Source organism: Columba livia, chromosome 3, assembly GCF_036013475.1.
Source record: "Columba livia isolate bColLiv1 breed racing homer chromosome 3, bColLiv1.pat.W.v2, whole genome shotgun sequence".
Taxonomy (NCBI): Eukaryota; Metazoa; Chordata; class Aves; order Columbiformes; family Columbidae; genus Columba; species Columba livia.
Window position 1 is genome coordinate 81,707,516 of NC_088604.1, and position 14,837 is coordinate 81,722,352.

At 42.4% G+C, this 14,837-nt stretch overlaps 1 protein-coding gene across 2 annotated transcripts; it reads right to left on the minus strand.

Annotated features, from left to right (window-relative positions):
- Nucleotides 1-233: 233 nt before the first annotated feature.
- Nucleotides 234-9,350, minus strand: LOC106145847 (ligand-dependent nuclear receptor-interacting factor 1-like). Of its 2 annotated transcripts, none has more exons than XM_065057845.1 (3): nt 9,181-9,350; nt 2,716-4,007; nt 234-2,215 (listed from the first exon to the last, which is right to left on the minus strand). In XM_065057845.1, the coding sequence occupies exons 2-3, from the start codon at nt 3,799-3,801 to the stop codon at nt 1,940-1,942; spliced, it is 1,362 nt and encodes a 453-aa protein (XP_064913917.1). In that variant the 5' UTR covers nt 3,802-4,007; nt 9,181-9,350; the 3' UTR covers nt 234-1,939. The 2 variants fall into 2 exon arrangements, with proteins under 2 accessions (XP_064913917.1, XP_064913915.1); XM_065057843.1 differs by lacking the exon at nt 9,181-9,350 and adding an exon at nt 8,495-9,039.
- Between the last annotated feature and the right edge of the window lie 5,487 nt (nt 9,351-14,837).

A 14,837-nucleotide genomic window follows, 5' to 3' on the forward strand; every position in this document is an offset into this window, starting at 1 on the left:
ATATTGTCTTACATATAAAACAAAACATTTTGTACACATGTTCCCTTTAGCGAGGGACACTTGCATTTGAAGGATCCTTCAGCAAGACTCAGAAATCGTAAGTTAATTGCACTGTCATAACCTCTATATAAACTTAATTTTCATGAAAGGAACACAAACCAGAGAAAAACAGAAATAAGCAACAGGAATTTGAAGATGATATAGCATATTTTTATTACTTGAAAAACGCTAACAGCAAAGAACACAAATTCTGCAGGAGATGATAGAATGTAAAGAAGTGAAAGTTACCTGCAAAGAAAAAGGCACAGCAGCAGAAAATATTGAAAAGGCAGTCACAATAACAATTAAGGTTAATAAGAACTACTAATAACACTCTTGGTAACTCAAAGTTCTCAATAGCAGTCTAGCAAGTGAAAGCATCTGTGTAGAACAGGTATAAAATAAATTCAAACATGTAATATTTCATTAGGGATTTGAACCTATTTAATTTTTGGGACACGTGTTGACAAATAATAATGTAGATTAAAAAAAAAAAAAATTAGTTCAAACCTGTGCTCTTTCAGCATATTCTTTGGAAAGTTTTGTTCTACCTGGCCTTGAAATATTTCACAAAATACATAGCATATTTTCATGAATCCTGAGGGTACATCAATGGTGTTCCCATTCAGGGACAGCAAAAGTAGACCGTTCTCAGAGATCTTGGAAAGGTCAGGTGATGCTGGTTTGCAATTCAGTTGTGAGAAGTGGAAGTTTAATGCTACAGGCTGAACAAGAGATAAGAGGCAGATCTAGGAGAAATACTAATTTATTATTGATTACTAATTTATCTCCAGAATAAGAACTTGAACAAAAGTATATTGAAATTATAGAGGCTGCCAGAAATCCCATGTCGAGTCTGGCTAGTGAAACAATCTTAAGAGCCTTATTGTAGAAAAATACAAAATGGATACAAGAGGCCTATTGCAACCAGGAGTTTAAAAATCTCAGGGATCAGAGAAAGCAGATACCTGTTCCAAGAGACTCTGATAACACTTGGCAAAACTGTCAAATGATACTTCTAAACAAAGCCACAGGGCAACACTTTTGCAAAAGCAGGGCAATGACTAAAAATATGTAGCTTGAGCTCCTAGTACCTTAACTAAAAGTGAATGACAACATGTCCAAAGCATAAAGAATCTAGCACAAGTATGAAAAGCATCCTGTTTCTGCCTATGAGACATGCATTGGCACAGCCAGATTGCAAACCATTGCTACCAGTTACAGGTCAGCAGACACTTTTTCTTCTTTCAGTTGCAGTTGTATGAATGGCAACCAGAATACAGACTTGGAAATGTCTCCGGCAGTAGCTGTATTCTGTCTGCAGTTTTTGCCAGAACCGAAAGAAAAGAGATCCTGGCATTTTAGAAGTAACAGTGGTGAGGAAAACTTCACTCGTCTTGAAAGGCATGGATCACTGTGCTACGTAGTGAGTCCATATGGGTAGAGTGGAGAAGCTTCAGAGTATTTAATGCAAGGCACCCATTTTGCACTGATCTTTGGCACAGCCTCTCTCCAAACCTGACTGGAGGGAAATTTGTCGCTGGCAGGATGTCTGCTTTTACTCCATATCCTGTGTCCAGCAGTTTTGTAGAAAATAAAACTGGGCTTGTGGAAAGAATGCTTTAAAAGCTGAAAAATCAAACTCAAGTCCTTATTAAGTTGTAGTCATTTATGTGACCACACTCTTAAACTTTTAGCTGTCATGTGCAGAAATATCACTGATGACACAGGACTGTCAACAGAGTTTCCTAACTCTGCTGATAGCCCTGATACAAAAAATATCAGCACTATACAAATTCTTATAAACTTTGCAAGGTTCTCAAACAGAAAATGGTTTAGAACAGGAGGCTTAAACACTCAAAAATTTTGAAAAACGTAGTCATGATGTGTAATGAACACTTCAAGGCGAGGCGTACTTTGTATTAGTGTATGGACGGTTAAGTGCCTTTGAAACTTTTTTCCATTTCTTTGTCCTGCTGGTTACCCTCCCTTTATGTGCAAAAGCTTTGCCAGAATCCTCAGGAAGTTCAGGGAGACTTATCCTCTTGAGATGAACTCTTACACCTTTAACAATACCAAATTTCTTTCTTAGTTCATTATCTTTTTCCCAATGTGCCTCTCTCTCATGTCTTTTTTGCGAGCCTTCTTTGGATGAAAATGCAGCCTTGTTGAGGAACTGAAACAAGAAAGAGTAGAACTTGACTATCTGGAAGGGAGTGTTGGATAGCCATTTTCCTCCCACCCCAATTTAACTTCACAGGTTACTCCAGCATTCTCCTCTACTTCAAGAATGTGGGTTTGCAAGAATTTAATTCAGGAGGGACTTTGCACCTTCTCCCTTGGGAAATATTTTGTCATTATACCAAATTAAGCCCTCCTATTCTCTAAATAGCAACAGGCTGCTCCTACTAGGTGCAGTGCTTTCATTCTCTTCAAATACTAAAAAAATCTTGATACATGTCAAGATGTTGTGTTTTTTTTTCTCAGCACTATTTAATTATGTTTTCATTTTAAATGGTAAAGTCTTAAAGACCTGCAAGACTTACTTTGGTTTACTCACAGCATTTGTCCTGTTATAAATATGCTGAATAATGCAATTTACATTCAGCTATATCTAAGAGAAAAGCAATTTACTGTCTCTACACAGACATTAAACTGATCGTCATAGGTTACTACCTGTTGTCTTTTCTCAGTAGAAGGGGAGCACTGCTTGGGCTGAGAGATGGTAGTCATCCGGTGTGAAGAGGAATGTGTTGCGTTTGAAGTTTTATCTTGGTGCGTGAGGGTAGGAAGGGTTGTAAGACCTTTTTTGTTCTGTTTTACAATATACTGTTTTGACAGCAGTGGATGTGGAACTTCTGTCGTTACATCACGGATAGCACTACAGGTAATGAGCCAAAGTGTGGTCTCCCTAAGCAATGTATCATGGCCACATATTTCCATTTCTGGTGACAGAGCTTCACGCCTCATTAAATACAAAAGGTAGATTTGCCCCTTATATATCGCTACAGCATTTCCCTTAAAGAGAGGAATTTCCAGTTGCTCTCTAATAGGACTGACAGATGAAAGTAGTAAGGTATTCTTATAATCTTTACTATTGATATCAGTCAATGATTTTAGAATTCCTGAAACAACACTGTTAGATGACTTTACAATAAGAGGATAAGATTTCCTAGTATTTCTGTCTAACTCTTCTTGTGAAAGCTGTTTCATTGGCATTATTTGGGAACAGTTCACATTTTCAATTACTACATCAGGACTAGAACAGTGTCTTGTTAAGTTTGGACTAGTTGGTACTAAAGACTTTGGAAAATTGTACCACAAGGGGCTGCTGGAAGCCTCTTCTGTCTTTATTACTGGCCATATGTAATTTACAGTTTGTATTTCTGTAGCTTGCTTTACTTCAGAGACATTTTTAGCTCTGGCTAACATCAGTTGCTGCATTTTGGTTGGGAAAGAAGAAAGTGGTATTGATGTGATTTTGGCTTCAGGTGGTATCTCTAGATCATGTTTTAAAATCGGTGCTTGGGGTTCATCAGTAACCTCAAGAAGATCGGCAATTCCTGAAACTGATGCTGAGTCTTCTCGGTCAGCATGAGTTTGTGAGAGGCATCTTTGGAGAGAGTGCTTTTCATTACTCTGAGCATTAAAATCTGTTGAGAACTTTCCCCTCTCAGCAGAGGTCATGCCAACATCTTCTAGCATGTTGAAACTTCCACTAGAAAAGTCTTCTTCACTGTCCAATTGCTGATACTCGAGCATCAGAGCAGATGTAGTACTGGCTTCTGTCTTCAGAAAAGCATTATGTTTGATTTAATGTATTCTGTTTAGACAGATGAGCTACTCTGACCATGCAGTTGTACACATTGGCAAGGCTTCCGGAGGAAAGAGATCGCTGAAGGAGTTTCAGTAGGTCTCATCTATCTCCATCTCTTTTCTGAAGGGCTTCCTTTATACAGCCTGACACACTTAAAATAGAAGTTGATATAAATTAAAATGTGATTATATATTTCAAAATTCATGGAAAGAGTGATTTTTTTTCCTAGTTAACTCAAAATAAATCAATTAGAAAACAGAAGTACATTTGTGATTTAAGTATGAACTAACACTTATCTAACCAGTAGGATTTTTCTCCAATAATAATTTGTTGTGAGATAATTCCAATCTTGAACTAAACTGGCAGTGAGTTCCTGCTCACTTCAGTAGAAATTTGCCCAATAGTGCAAACTGCTGGTGGACAGGGCCTATTTTGTTTAGGAGTGGCATTCCGTCATGGAAGAAGATGTAATCTTAGATACAACGCCATTAAAATCAGTGCACGTTTCTAATAAAAATTGGCTTGATCAAAGACCTTAGGATCAATTTTGTACTTTGCTTGCAGAATTATTTGACTTCAGCAATCATTCCTAGCTTACAATACTCTCAGCTTTAGCAGAATTAGACCCAGTAGCTTTGTTGTGGCTTATTCAATACTTATCAAGATCTTCTAAGCACAAGTGTAATTGTAAAATGCTTAACAACAACAAATACATAGTTGAATTTACAGTAGAGGAAGCAAGAAACTTAAATTTGTATCATGAGAAAGGCAAAGACTCTGAGATGGATTAAAAACAAATACATTTTGAATTAACTGATCCTATTCCAATGTTTTTCTAGGAATAACCTAGTTATCTTAGCACTAGAGACTTGATTTTGTAGAAAGTAAACATAAACACTCAGATTATTTGCATGTCAGTCACACAACTCTAAGATGCATCTTGGCCTTCCTGAATATCAAAAAACACAGTGAATTCTGACCTCCACAACTGAAGACATGCTACTACTTAACTTACAAAAATAAATATAATAAAGATGAGTTCAGTGAGCCTCTGTTTAGGATCATGTAAATTAACTTTCCTGAGTCCTTTTAACTAGTAAAAATGAATAAATTGAAACACAAAATGACATTTCCTCCTCATCTAGGCTGTACCTCCTGCATGATGATGCACACATCTAGATGTAATAATGTAATTCCAGGAGTCTAATCAAGAATAATTAGAAATAATTATATCAATTGTCAACAAATTATTTGAATAATTGATTACACATATAGGATGAGTGAGATATTCTGTAAAAGCAGAATGTAAATCCTTTTTTTTTTTATTTTTTTTCTTTCATGACTTTTTATTTTGTGTTTTTCACGCCTTGTTTTAGGGATTCTATCTACATCCAGCATTGAAATATGATGAAGCCAGGACAGGTCTCCTGCCCCAGAAGGTCTCCTGCTGGGAGACCTTTGCGTGAGCCTTTGCACTCTTTTCATTAGCCCTTAGTGCTGGTCCATTAAATATTCATCTTATGCTGTGCAATCAAAGGAATGGTTTCTCTGGAGTGATTAATTTACTATTATCTTTCCAGCAATGGAGGAGTTTCTGAAATATCCCTAAACAGAAAGAAAAATGCTAAGGATATTAATTGCTGACACATCTTAAGAAACAGAAAGTTGCAAAAACTGAGTCCTAGGTGCCATTTAAAGACCCTCTAGTTAGCTGTCACTTCCAAACAAATCCCACCGAAAGCACAAAAATGCAAACAAAATTTGCTTTGCAAATCTGAACCATTGTGTCCTTGTTCTAGGCAAGTTTCCTGAGTTCACAGACTGTCAAGGTGGCTTGGAGAGGTGCGAGCTGCCCCATTCTTCTTGCAGGTGCCCAAAAGCTTTGTGGGTATCAGCACCGTTCAAGCAGTTTCTTTTCTCTTGCCAGCAGACACAAACGAGCACACCAGCACTGCCACTACCACTGAACAATGCAGAGGGTATATTTTTTGCTATGTTCATCACAGGGGTGCCAAGATCCCTTCACGGTCTGCAACTGGGAAAGCAGGGAATGTAACCTTCATCTCTGAAAAATTTTCACTGTGCTGATGGTGCTAAACTTGTGGCCTGTGAGCTTGGTGTGACTCACCGGAACAACTATTTCGGCCTATAACCTCCTATAACCTGGTACCTTCATTCCTGGGAACTGTGAAGGAGCAGTGGCAGGTCTAGTAAAATATCTGTTAGTGGCAGCACACTCAAAGCCACCTTCTCCCCAGGGCAGTTCAGGAGCACTCCAGGACATGCATGTATGTATGTGCAGCACACACTGCACATGAATTATGCCTGCTAGTCCTAGGACTCTGATCCAGGCATGTCTGCATGCACCAATTTTTCAGTCATCTTGAGCACTTTCATCTCCTCCTTTGCCTTTGGAAGACATTCTGTTTCTTGTTTGGCCAGAAAATTTGGGCATCAGTTCTCCATGCTGTCCCTCAGAATTAAAAAACCAAAAGCTTAGGTGCATGAGTGTGGTGAATCTAGAATAAAAACACGAATGTATGATGGGAGACTGCATTAATGCAAGTTTTACATAAACTAATAACATCTTCAGTCCTAACTCTGCAGTGCAAAGCAACCAGTAGACTGACCTTATCTATCAGCACTGGAAGAACTAAGGAGTCTCAGTTCCAGCATTTTGTTGACTGTAAATAGCAGCAAATCACGCTGATGAAAAATGTATTGTACCTCACAGTTCCGGCAGTACACATCTTATTGTACAGCAGTGACTGAAGTTGTGTACTTTTGTTAGTCCTTGAGTTTAAGAGACAACCACTTGTGTCATGGATCTCAAGGTCCTCAATGCAAGTTTAAAAAGAATGACTATGTTCATATATCTTAAAATGTCCTCGTTTACACACTAAAAATAAATCATAAAAATATCCTCCTTTCTTCTTCCATCTTAAAGCTAACTGACTGCAAAGCAGAGACTCAGATTTCAGAAATAAGCAGCACAGGTTCCCTTCTTACTTCTAATTAATGTATACATATATTCTTAATCTGAAGTGATCTTACGATCTAAATTTGATGACTGTGACTCACCAGTGCCCTGTCTTCAGAGACTGACAGCAAAGAGTCTTAAAAGAACTTACGAAAATACTAAAATTCAAATAATTTGCCTTCATTTTGATAAAAATGTGCATATGAATATTGCAATCATGAATTTATAGGAAGATTTATTTCTAATTAGTTTTTCACTTGTAAAACTTTGGCTTGGCATCTTAATTTGGTTATAATGTTTCTTGTCATATAGCAACAATTCAGGGGGAATTCCAAGGCTATCCCTGAGAAAACATGGATATCCTGCAAACAGGCATGACTGCGGCTAGTGTGGCATAGACTGTTTTCATTTGGACTGGATCTAATGTATAGCCAAAGTGCCTTTCACTTGTTACATCAGAAGCCTCTTAAGACGCAGCATCTGCTTGGTTAAGCACCCTGTTTCAGCACCAATTCTACATGGAAGGGTCCCACAGGTCTATAAAATCTTTAGGGCTTTATGGCTTATGTTACAAAACAGAGATATGACACAAGTCACTAGATCTGCTTTGTGGTTTAACATATTAATACATAGTTTCTTCCCTTTTGCAACAGGTGGACTGCACTCAGGCTATCAAAAATGCTGTAATGTTCAGGGAGAGAGCAGTTTGGAGAGCTACTATAATGGAAAAATATCTTGGTGTTAGTTCGCTGTTGTAACAGTTCTCTCAATTTCTCAAATTATGGGCAAACTGTTTAGGTGAGGGGCTGTTTTTTGGGAAGCAAGTGTTAATATTCAGGTTATTCAGCCACTAAAGGCATCATCCTTTGCTGATAGCAATCCCGCCTTCAGGAACTGAACATAAACGGTGTATGTAAATCATAATGGAAAACAGCCCGCGAGTCAAAACCTAAATCGTCCTTCTGCCCTACTTCCAAAGGCTATGAGTTCTGTTTTTTGTATCTTTTCTATCTCCCCCAGCCCTTCTGCCCTCTTGTAGCTGAGCTTCCTCTCACTTGCTCTTTAAGCAAGGCTATGACTTCGGCACAGAGATTTCTATTAATCTGTATGGCAGAAGTGTGTGTGGTGGAGGCAGGGGAGGCATCAAACATTATATACTTACAACTCAGTGGTGCTCATGAATGTTTACAAGAGCTAAATAATTACCTCGTCAAATGCACCATTCTACTGCATGCAGTTTACTGCCTTGTGCCAGTCATGCTACAGAGCTAATTACCTGCAATGTGTGCAAAGGGTCCTTCTAACCCAGTCCCTGTCTCTGATGGTGGCCAAAAGGAGAGGCCCAGCAATAATTGGAGAGGGGGCCATGTACGTGGTGACACTTTCTTGAATATCTCCCCTCCCCAAGTCTCCAATAGTGGGAGGCACAGGGCCCTCCTGAGCCAGCAATGATTTCTCAGTGGATTTTGAACTAGCACCATGTAGCTGTGTAACACCACCCATGTCCACAGCAGCTTCCACCCCACAGTGGTGCCTGGCTGGGTCCCACACAGCCACAAAACTCCCTCAAGCCCACAGGTTTGGGGACAAACTCTGGCCTTCCCAGCAAGGCTGGTGTGGGCTGGACCAGGCTGGGAATGGTAGGAGGGTTTAGTTACCATTACATGTGGAGCGCAGGTGCCGTGCTAGATGAGTAACCACCAACTGCTGCAACAGCTGACAACTGTAGAGAACCTTCCAGACGCAGGTGACAGGAGCACTGGTGCTGGACACCAACTGCCGCTGGGCACCATGGAGTTTCAACGGCCGCTCTGGCACCAGGTCCTCTCAGCCCCAGCCGCTGCTGCCCACAGGCACTGGGGCTGTGCCCCACACGGCTGTACCTGCCCCGCCAACCCCACCAGCTTTCCTTCACTGCCCACCACTTCTCCCCACCGTGAGGCTGAGCCTTTTGTGTGACCTGTACTGTGGCACAAATACTCATGTCCCAGTACCTGTGGCCATTCAGCCTCTGCAGAGCCATAGCGCAGGGGTCCCCATGGCCAGAGGCTGCCCTGCGGCTCACCTGACTTGCACACCAGGTCCCTGACCTGTGTGTGGGAGGGGGGCTCCCCGGGACCTCCGGGGGCCCCCCAGCCCACTCTGCTGCACAGCCGGGCTGCAGTGCCCCTCAGGCACGGGGCACCCTGCACCTCACTCAGAGGCCCTCATTCTCCAGCCAAGCTGGAGGGGGCTGTGGAAGGGGGACATCACTGGGCCCAGCCCTCCTTCCTGAATTTTCCTCAGCTCTGTTTTCCCCCCAATGCCAGGCTGCGTTCAGGAGAGAGCACAAAAACAAACTTACCCCACTGCGACCTGCAGTGAGCCTTCCCTCCATCTTGGGCATGTCCAGGGCTGCAGGGGGGCAGACCACAGACCACTGGCAGACCACCGCCACCCCAGCCTGTGTCAGCCCTTCCTGCATGACTCAAGGCCACAGGTGCTGCTCACCAGAGCACCAGCCATTTCTCCTCAGCTGCCAGGCCCTGGGCCAGGAGCCACTTTCACAGTCTCCCCTGTGGGCTGGGCTGGCATCGCCATGGGGCAACTCCTCCATCGCTCTAACACACTGGGAACAGCACCGGAAAGCATTGAAGTTGGCAGCCAGTTTAATCTGGAATGCTTTGATCATGTATTCACAGATTCACTTGGGTTAATATAGCCTCTTACCATCATCTCATTCCACATGGCTACAGCACAAGAGTTTATGCAATGAGTTGCGGCCTGGTTCACTCAAGCATGATGGGCTTTGAAATGGCCTACATTTTCAGAAAGTGCTGGAAATAGGCAAGCTGCTTTATTGTTCCCATCCAGTTAGCAGCTCCTCTTAGAAAACTCTGCTCAGAGCAGAGTCAGACATTTTGTTTTGCTCTAATGAGTGAAATTAGAAAGCTAGAGAGCTATAAAACAGATATAAAATGGCTAGTGAGATGCATCATGAAGATAATCACCTGTTGCTCAAGTTTGAATGTTTACTAACTTCGCTGAATTTCTCCAGCAGTCATTAGGTTAAATTCAACCTGAAACATTAATTTCCTAGGATTTGTTCACTGTTAGCCACCTCCTGCCAAGGATTTGTACATTGAAGCCAGAGGACATGTTTCATGCTTGTCACGTGAGGTGAATACCTGCTGCCTGTGTCTGCCCATAGCTGTGAGGTCACCAACGTCCAGTATTTGCTCGTTCTTAATGCATAAAGATGCCTTGAGAAATTGAGGCCACTTCCCCCCAGCCAGGCAACAAAAAAGATAGTCCTGGCCCCAGAGAGCTTATGAAGCAAAAACTTCAGAGAATAAGGACTTTTTTCCCCTGTTCCTGCTGGCCTACAGAGTTTTGTTGAAATAATATCCTGCTGTGATACAGGCAGGAGCAAGGAGCACAAAGCTACATATGTGGCTCTAGCACAGATAACTGCTCTATTGTGGGCAACCCCAGGACTGACCCTGACCTTCAGCACTGTCTCTCAGTGTGACCAGACATTCAGCATTAGCCACTTAGGTGCCTATAAGCAAATGGGAGTGAGAAATACAAGATGGAAAGGAAGGCAAGAGATAAGCTGAAGAACAAGGTAAAGAACAAAGTGAATTGCTGACAATTTTGGTCTTCTCTCTCATCTTCTCTTTGCCACCAGCTTCTTTGTGTCAGCTAAGAGACAGTGAAAGTAAAGAAGGAGAAAGACTCTGGCTAACCGTGATCCCGCCTACCTACAGTGTTCAAAGACTAAGAAGTATTTCAGGGAAGATGGGAGCTCTGGTGCAGCCTAGTGGGAAAGAGAAGGATGCACAGATGTTAATCCCAGCTAGTGATATCTAATTGAGGGACCAAGAGGTTAGTGAGCATTAGATTACGTATGTGTGTGTCCATGTGTGTGTAGGAGGGAGGAATATAATGTGGGACAAAATTATGTGTACATAATTCCTTCTTAAAAAAAAGGAGTAATTTGGCCCTTCACTGTACCAGAACTTCTGCTACCTGTCCACTGGCACATATATTATACATTTAATTTAAGTAGAAACCTGGTACCCTTCCTCTGACATTGCCTTTCCTTATACCCTGCAAAGCTGAATTTTGTCTTTTGGTGCTACTCAAAGCTCAGTCCAGTCAGTCACAAGTCAGAATGTGAGACGTGCCAGGAGATTATCTGAGGATTTTTTAAAAACCATTTTGCTATAATCTTTGGAAATGCTACTTGGTACAATCCTGGCTCATGGATCCTCTCTCCACGGCACTTGGTACCTATCCCCTTGTAATCAATCATGACCTTATGTCTTTGCCAGACATTTACTTTAAGAAGAAAAAAGAGGCAAAGAAATGTCAAAAGTTTTCTCTGATGAGTTCCTATGACTCTGTCCTTCTAGTAAGAGGGCTGCAAAGCAGAGGGCTGTGTTTGTTACCTGGTCACAGCTTGGAGAGGGGGGAAGGAGGTTTCATTAGCAACCCTCTACGTTTTTCCTGTTGATTTGGGAACTTGTTAATCAGTTCGGAAATAGTTCCATGATAGAACAAATCACAGACACTAAGTAGATGTTAGACTTAATGTTGTGTTTTGTTTTGTTTTTTTGTCTGCACAACTGTTTTCTTTAAATGCCTAAGGAAAAATTCCAGTTTCAGTGGGTTCTGGACCAAGTCCTAGCATATCAAGTACTTGCTAATAATACATCCGTGTTTATTTATCTGTTTCAGATGCTGATCTGTGACATATAAATACAATACATTGCACAGATTTTGAAAAGAGGTGGCCTCCTTCAGCTTGTTATAAATCCTGGCTGAGAGAGATGCAGAGTCTCAAAAGGGAAACGTGAAAAACAGGAGAAGGCAAACACCCCTCCACAGCCTGTACAGCCCAAGTGAGTAAGCCCTGACCCCTTGCAACACCAGAACAAAGACCACCACACTGACATGACTGTGGGCCTACAAGGAATCAGAGTACAGTGCAGACACCAGAGCGAATAAGGTCTATGGGATGTGAGTGCTGCCGGGTGCGAGCGGCCCTGCACAGCCCCTGTGTCAGCACATCCTCCTGGACCTGCCCTGTCAGGATTTCTCCATCACCCCGGGCACCCGAACTACGCATCCCAGCAAAGAGCGGACCCCGGCCCTGCTCTTGGGAAGCTGTAATTTGCGGTGTTTGCCAGCAGGTGGCACGAAATGCTTAATGCTCTGCCCTTGCTGCCGAGCATAAAATGGGACTTCTTCCTTAAAATGTCTGGCTAGCTTCTGCACAGTCCATGTTCCTAAGATCACTGTCAAGTGCATACTCCATAACGAACGAAGGTTCTCCAGATTTCTTACGGCACAGTAGTAATGCTTCTTCACACACACACAAAAATCATTAAATACAGATCAGATTGTGTCTGTTTAATAAAGGTACAAAGAAAAAGGTATTGAAATGCCAGCTCTTTTGAGAGCAATAGAGTGATAGATGAACTCCTCCTCATGTCAGAAAGAGTATTTATCAAAAGCCAGAATCTCATACACAGAAAAGGCACCGTTCCAGCAATTAAACAGGGAACAGTTAGTGATATACTGAATAAGGGCTCTTAAACATATAAATGCATTAATACAGCTGTGCATACAACCTCACAGGGTGCCAAGCAAAGCAGAGGCTGAGACACTCTATTTAGTGAACCAGAATTAACTTATCTTATTGCTTCTATACATTTTCCACAGATGAATGGATTGATTACAGTCAAGTATCTTCCTTTTTAAGCAGTTCTGCTTATTCCAGTTCTTCGTTGATGCCTGATCCTCATTGATTTTACCTGGCTACAGTTTCTAGGCAGCTAGATGCTTCAGGGTCAGCAGGTCTGTAATAAAGATGAGGGCATTAAATCTCAACTAGCAGACCCTTGGGCTTGTGTATAGCCCCAAACTACTGGGTCACAGGAGTGTGTGAGCTGACACAGGCAGGGCTCAGGAACAACCACAAAAAACATGGACAAAATGCAAAGAATAAATTTATTTCTGTTACCTCTCAGCCCGGGGGATCTCTGAAGAGACACCCAGGCAGAGGCACACAAATAGGGAGGCAGACACCACAGATCTCAGTCCTTCCGAGCAAATTACCACACCTGCTGTTTTCACGGGTATATCAGGGATTCACACAGGTGCAGTTTATTCATTGTGCTTTGATCTTTCCCACGGCAGGGCAGAAATTTGAAGCATGTTTGATAGGGTGCCTTTATTGCAGGCCTATGTTATCTAAACACAGAGGTTCTACTTGTCAAGCACACAAGACTAAACAACAATTAGTATGATATATGTGTGTTTCTTCGCCCCAGCTGCAAGTCACTTGAGTGTGTTTACAATCCTTCTCGCCGATCTTCTGTTATATTCCCATAAGGAGTTATCATCAGCTTTTCACAGCAGTAAATCCAGTGTCTTGTGTTTGGGCACAACAGCACAGCACGACTCAGCAGCGCACAAGAGCACGGACTGAGCTGCTGTAACCTCCACTGTAGCCTGGGACACAGCAGGGCTTTGCTCCAGCTGCATGGTATGATTTCTAATCTCAGGCACAAAGCCAACCATGCAGAAGTCCTGAAGACAAATAAGAGCTGGAACAGCAGGGAATTGGGAATAAGGAGGGAAAGGCAGCTGAGGATGGACTGAGAACTAGAGCTAGCAGTGCGACAGTTCTGGGGCGCTTCTGTACCTGCACCCCCAGCTCTCATCATTTGACAGGTCTGGAAACTCCCAGAGTCTGGGTCTGCTATTCTGGACTATTTCTCACTGAGTTATAGACAACTGCATTCACATACCTGTGCTTAAACCTTTTATGTCTCACTGATGTCTAAATTAAGAGGTATTTGAGCACTGAATTTACCCTAGCTCTAGTGTCTGTCTCCTAGAAAAGACAGACTACAGCACACCAGGAGACTCAACAGTTATTGTCAGCCTGTTGTATACAGTGCCAATGCTGACATCAAGATTATTCTAGCCCCAGGGAACACAGGGAGGCTAAGGCATTTTGAAACAGAAGATATGAGGAATGAGGATAAAAGCCACATAAAGCTTTCCGGCTTTGTTTCTCCATACTTCCACCCAGCTGAAATATAATAAGTGTATGCTAGGCTTGGAGAAACCACAGGAGCAAGAAGAAGGTAAGGTTATTCCCAAGCACAGAGAAGGTGGAGACTCCCCTCTGAACTCACAGACCTGAGGGGAAGGCAACCGGCACCAGGGTAATGTTTCCTTGTAACATAATGCCATCTGCTGGACCTTGCTGTTAGCAGATGAGGTAGTTCAAAGGAACTTTGGATAAATGAGTCCCACCGGGCTAGAAAACACACACTGCCTCACAGCCGCCTTAGCACAAACTGAATGCCATCACATTTTTGGTTAGCAACTATGTTTGTGTGGTTGAATAGAAGCAGCTTTTAGAGATTTTTTCATTCCTTCCTGCCTAACACATTGCCATGGAGTATGACAGTGTATATACATCCTACACTGTTTTCAGACTGCTGATTAGTGCTGTAAGTTTTTCCCTCTGGAGTGAAAAACTGAAGCTGTTGTGTCATGACAGGGCAAATGAAACTTGCATGGTTCTGCTGCGTGAAGTACTACAGGTTGCCTAACAACGTGCTTCCCCAAGGACTAACAGAAGCAAAAACAGAGAGCACAGCACCTGCATTCAAGAGTGGTTCTTGAATTCAAAAGCTGCCTGTCGCACATGGACATGAACGGCACATGGCTTTACTGTTGCTGGTGCCATCCCAGAATGGGGACCCTGACACATTGCTTTGGTTCCTCTGCACTCCTGCTGATGTGGAGTGAGCTGGCTGTCTACCCTGTCAGATTACCTGAAAAGCTCACAGGATACCAGGCAGTATCAGAGAGCACCCACTACAGAGGAGCTAGCTCCAAGCCAGCTTTGGGCTAGCTTGCATGTTGTAACAGCATGGACTAGTGTAAGACTTTGATTTGATTGGGGAATCTTTACATTATTTCTTACAAATTAGC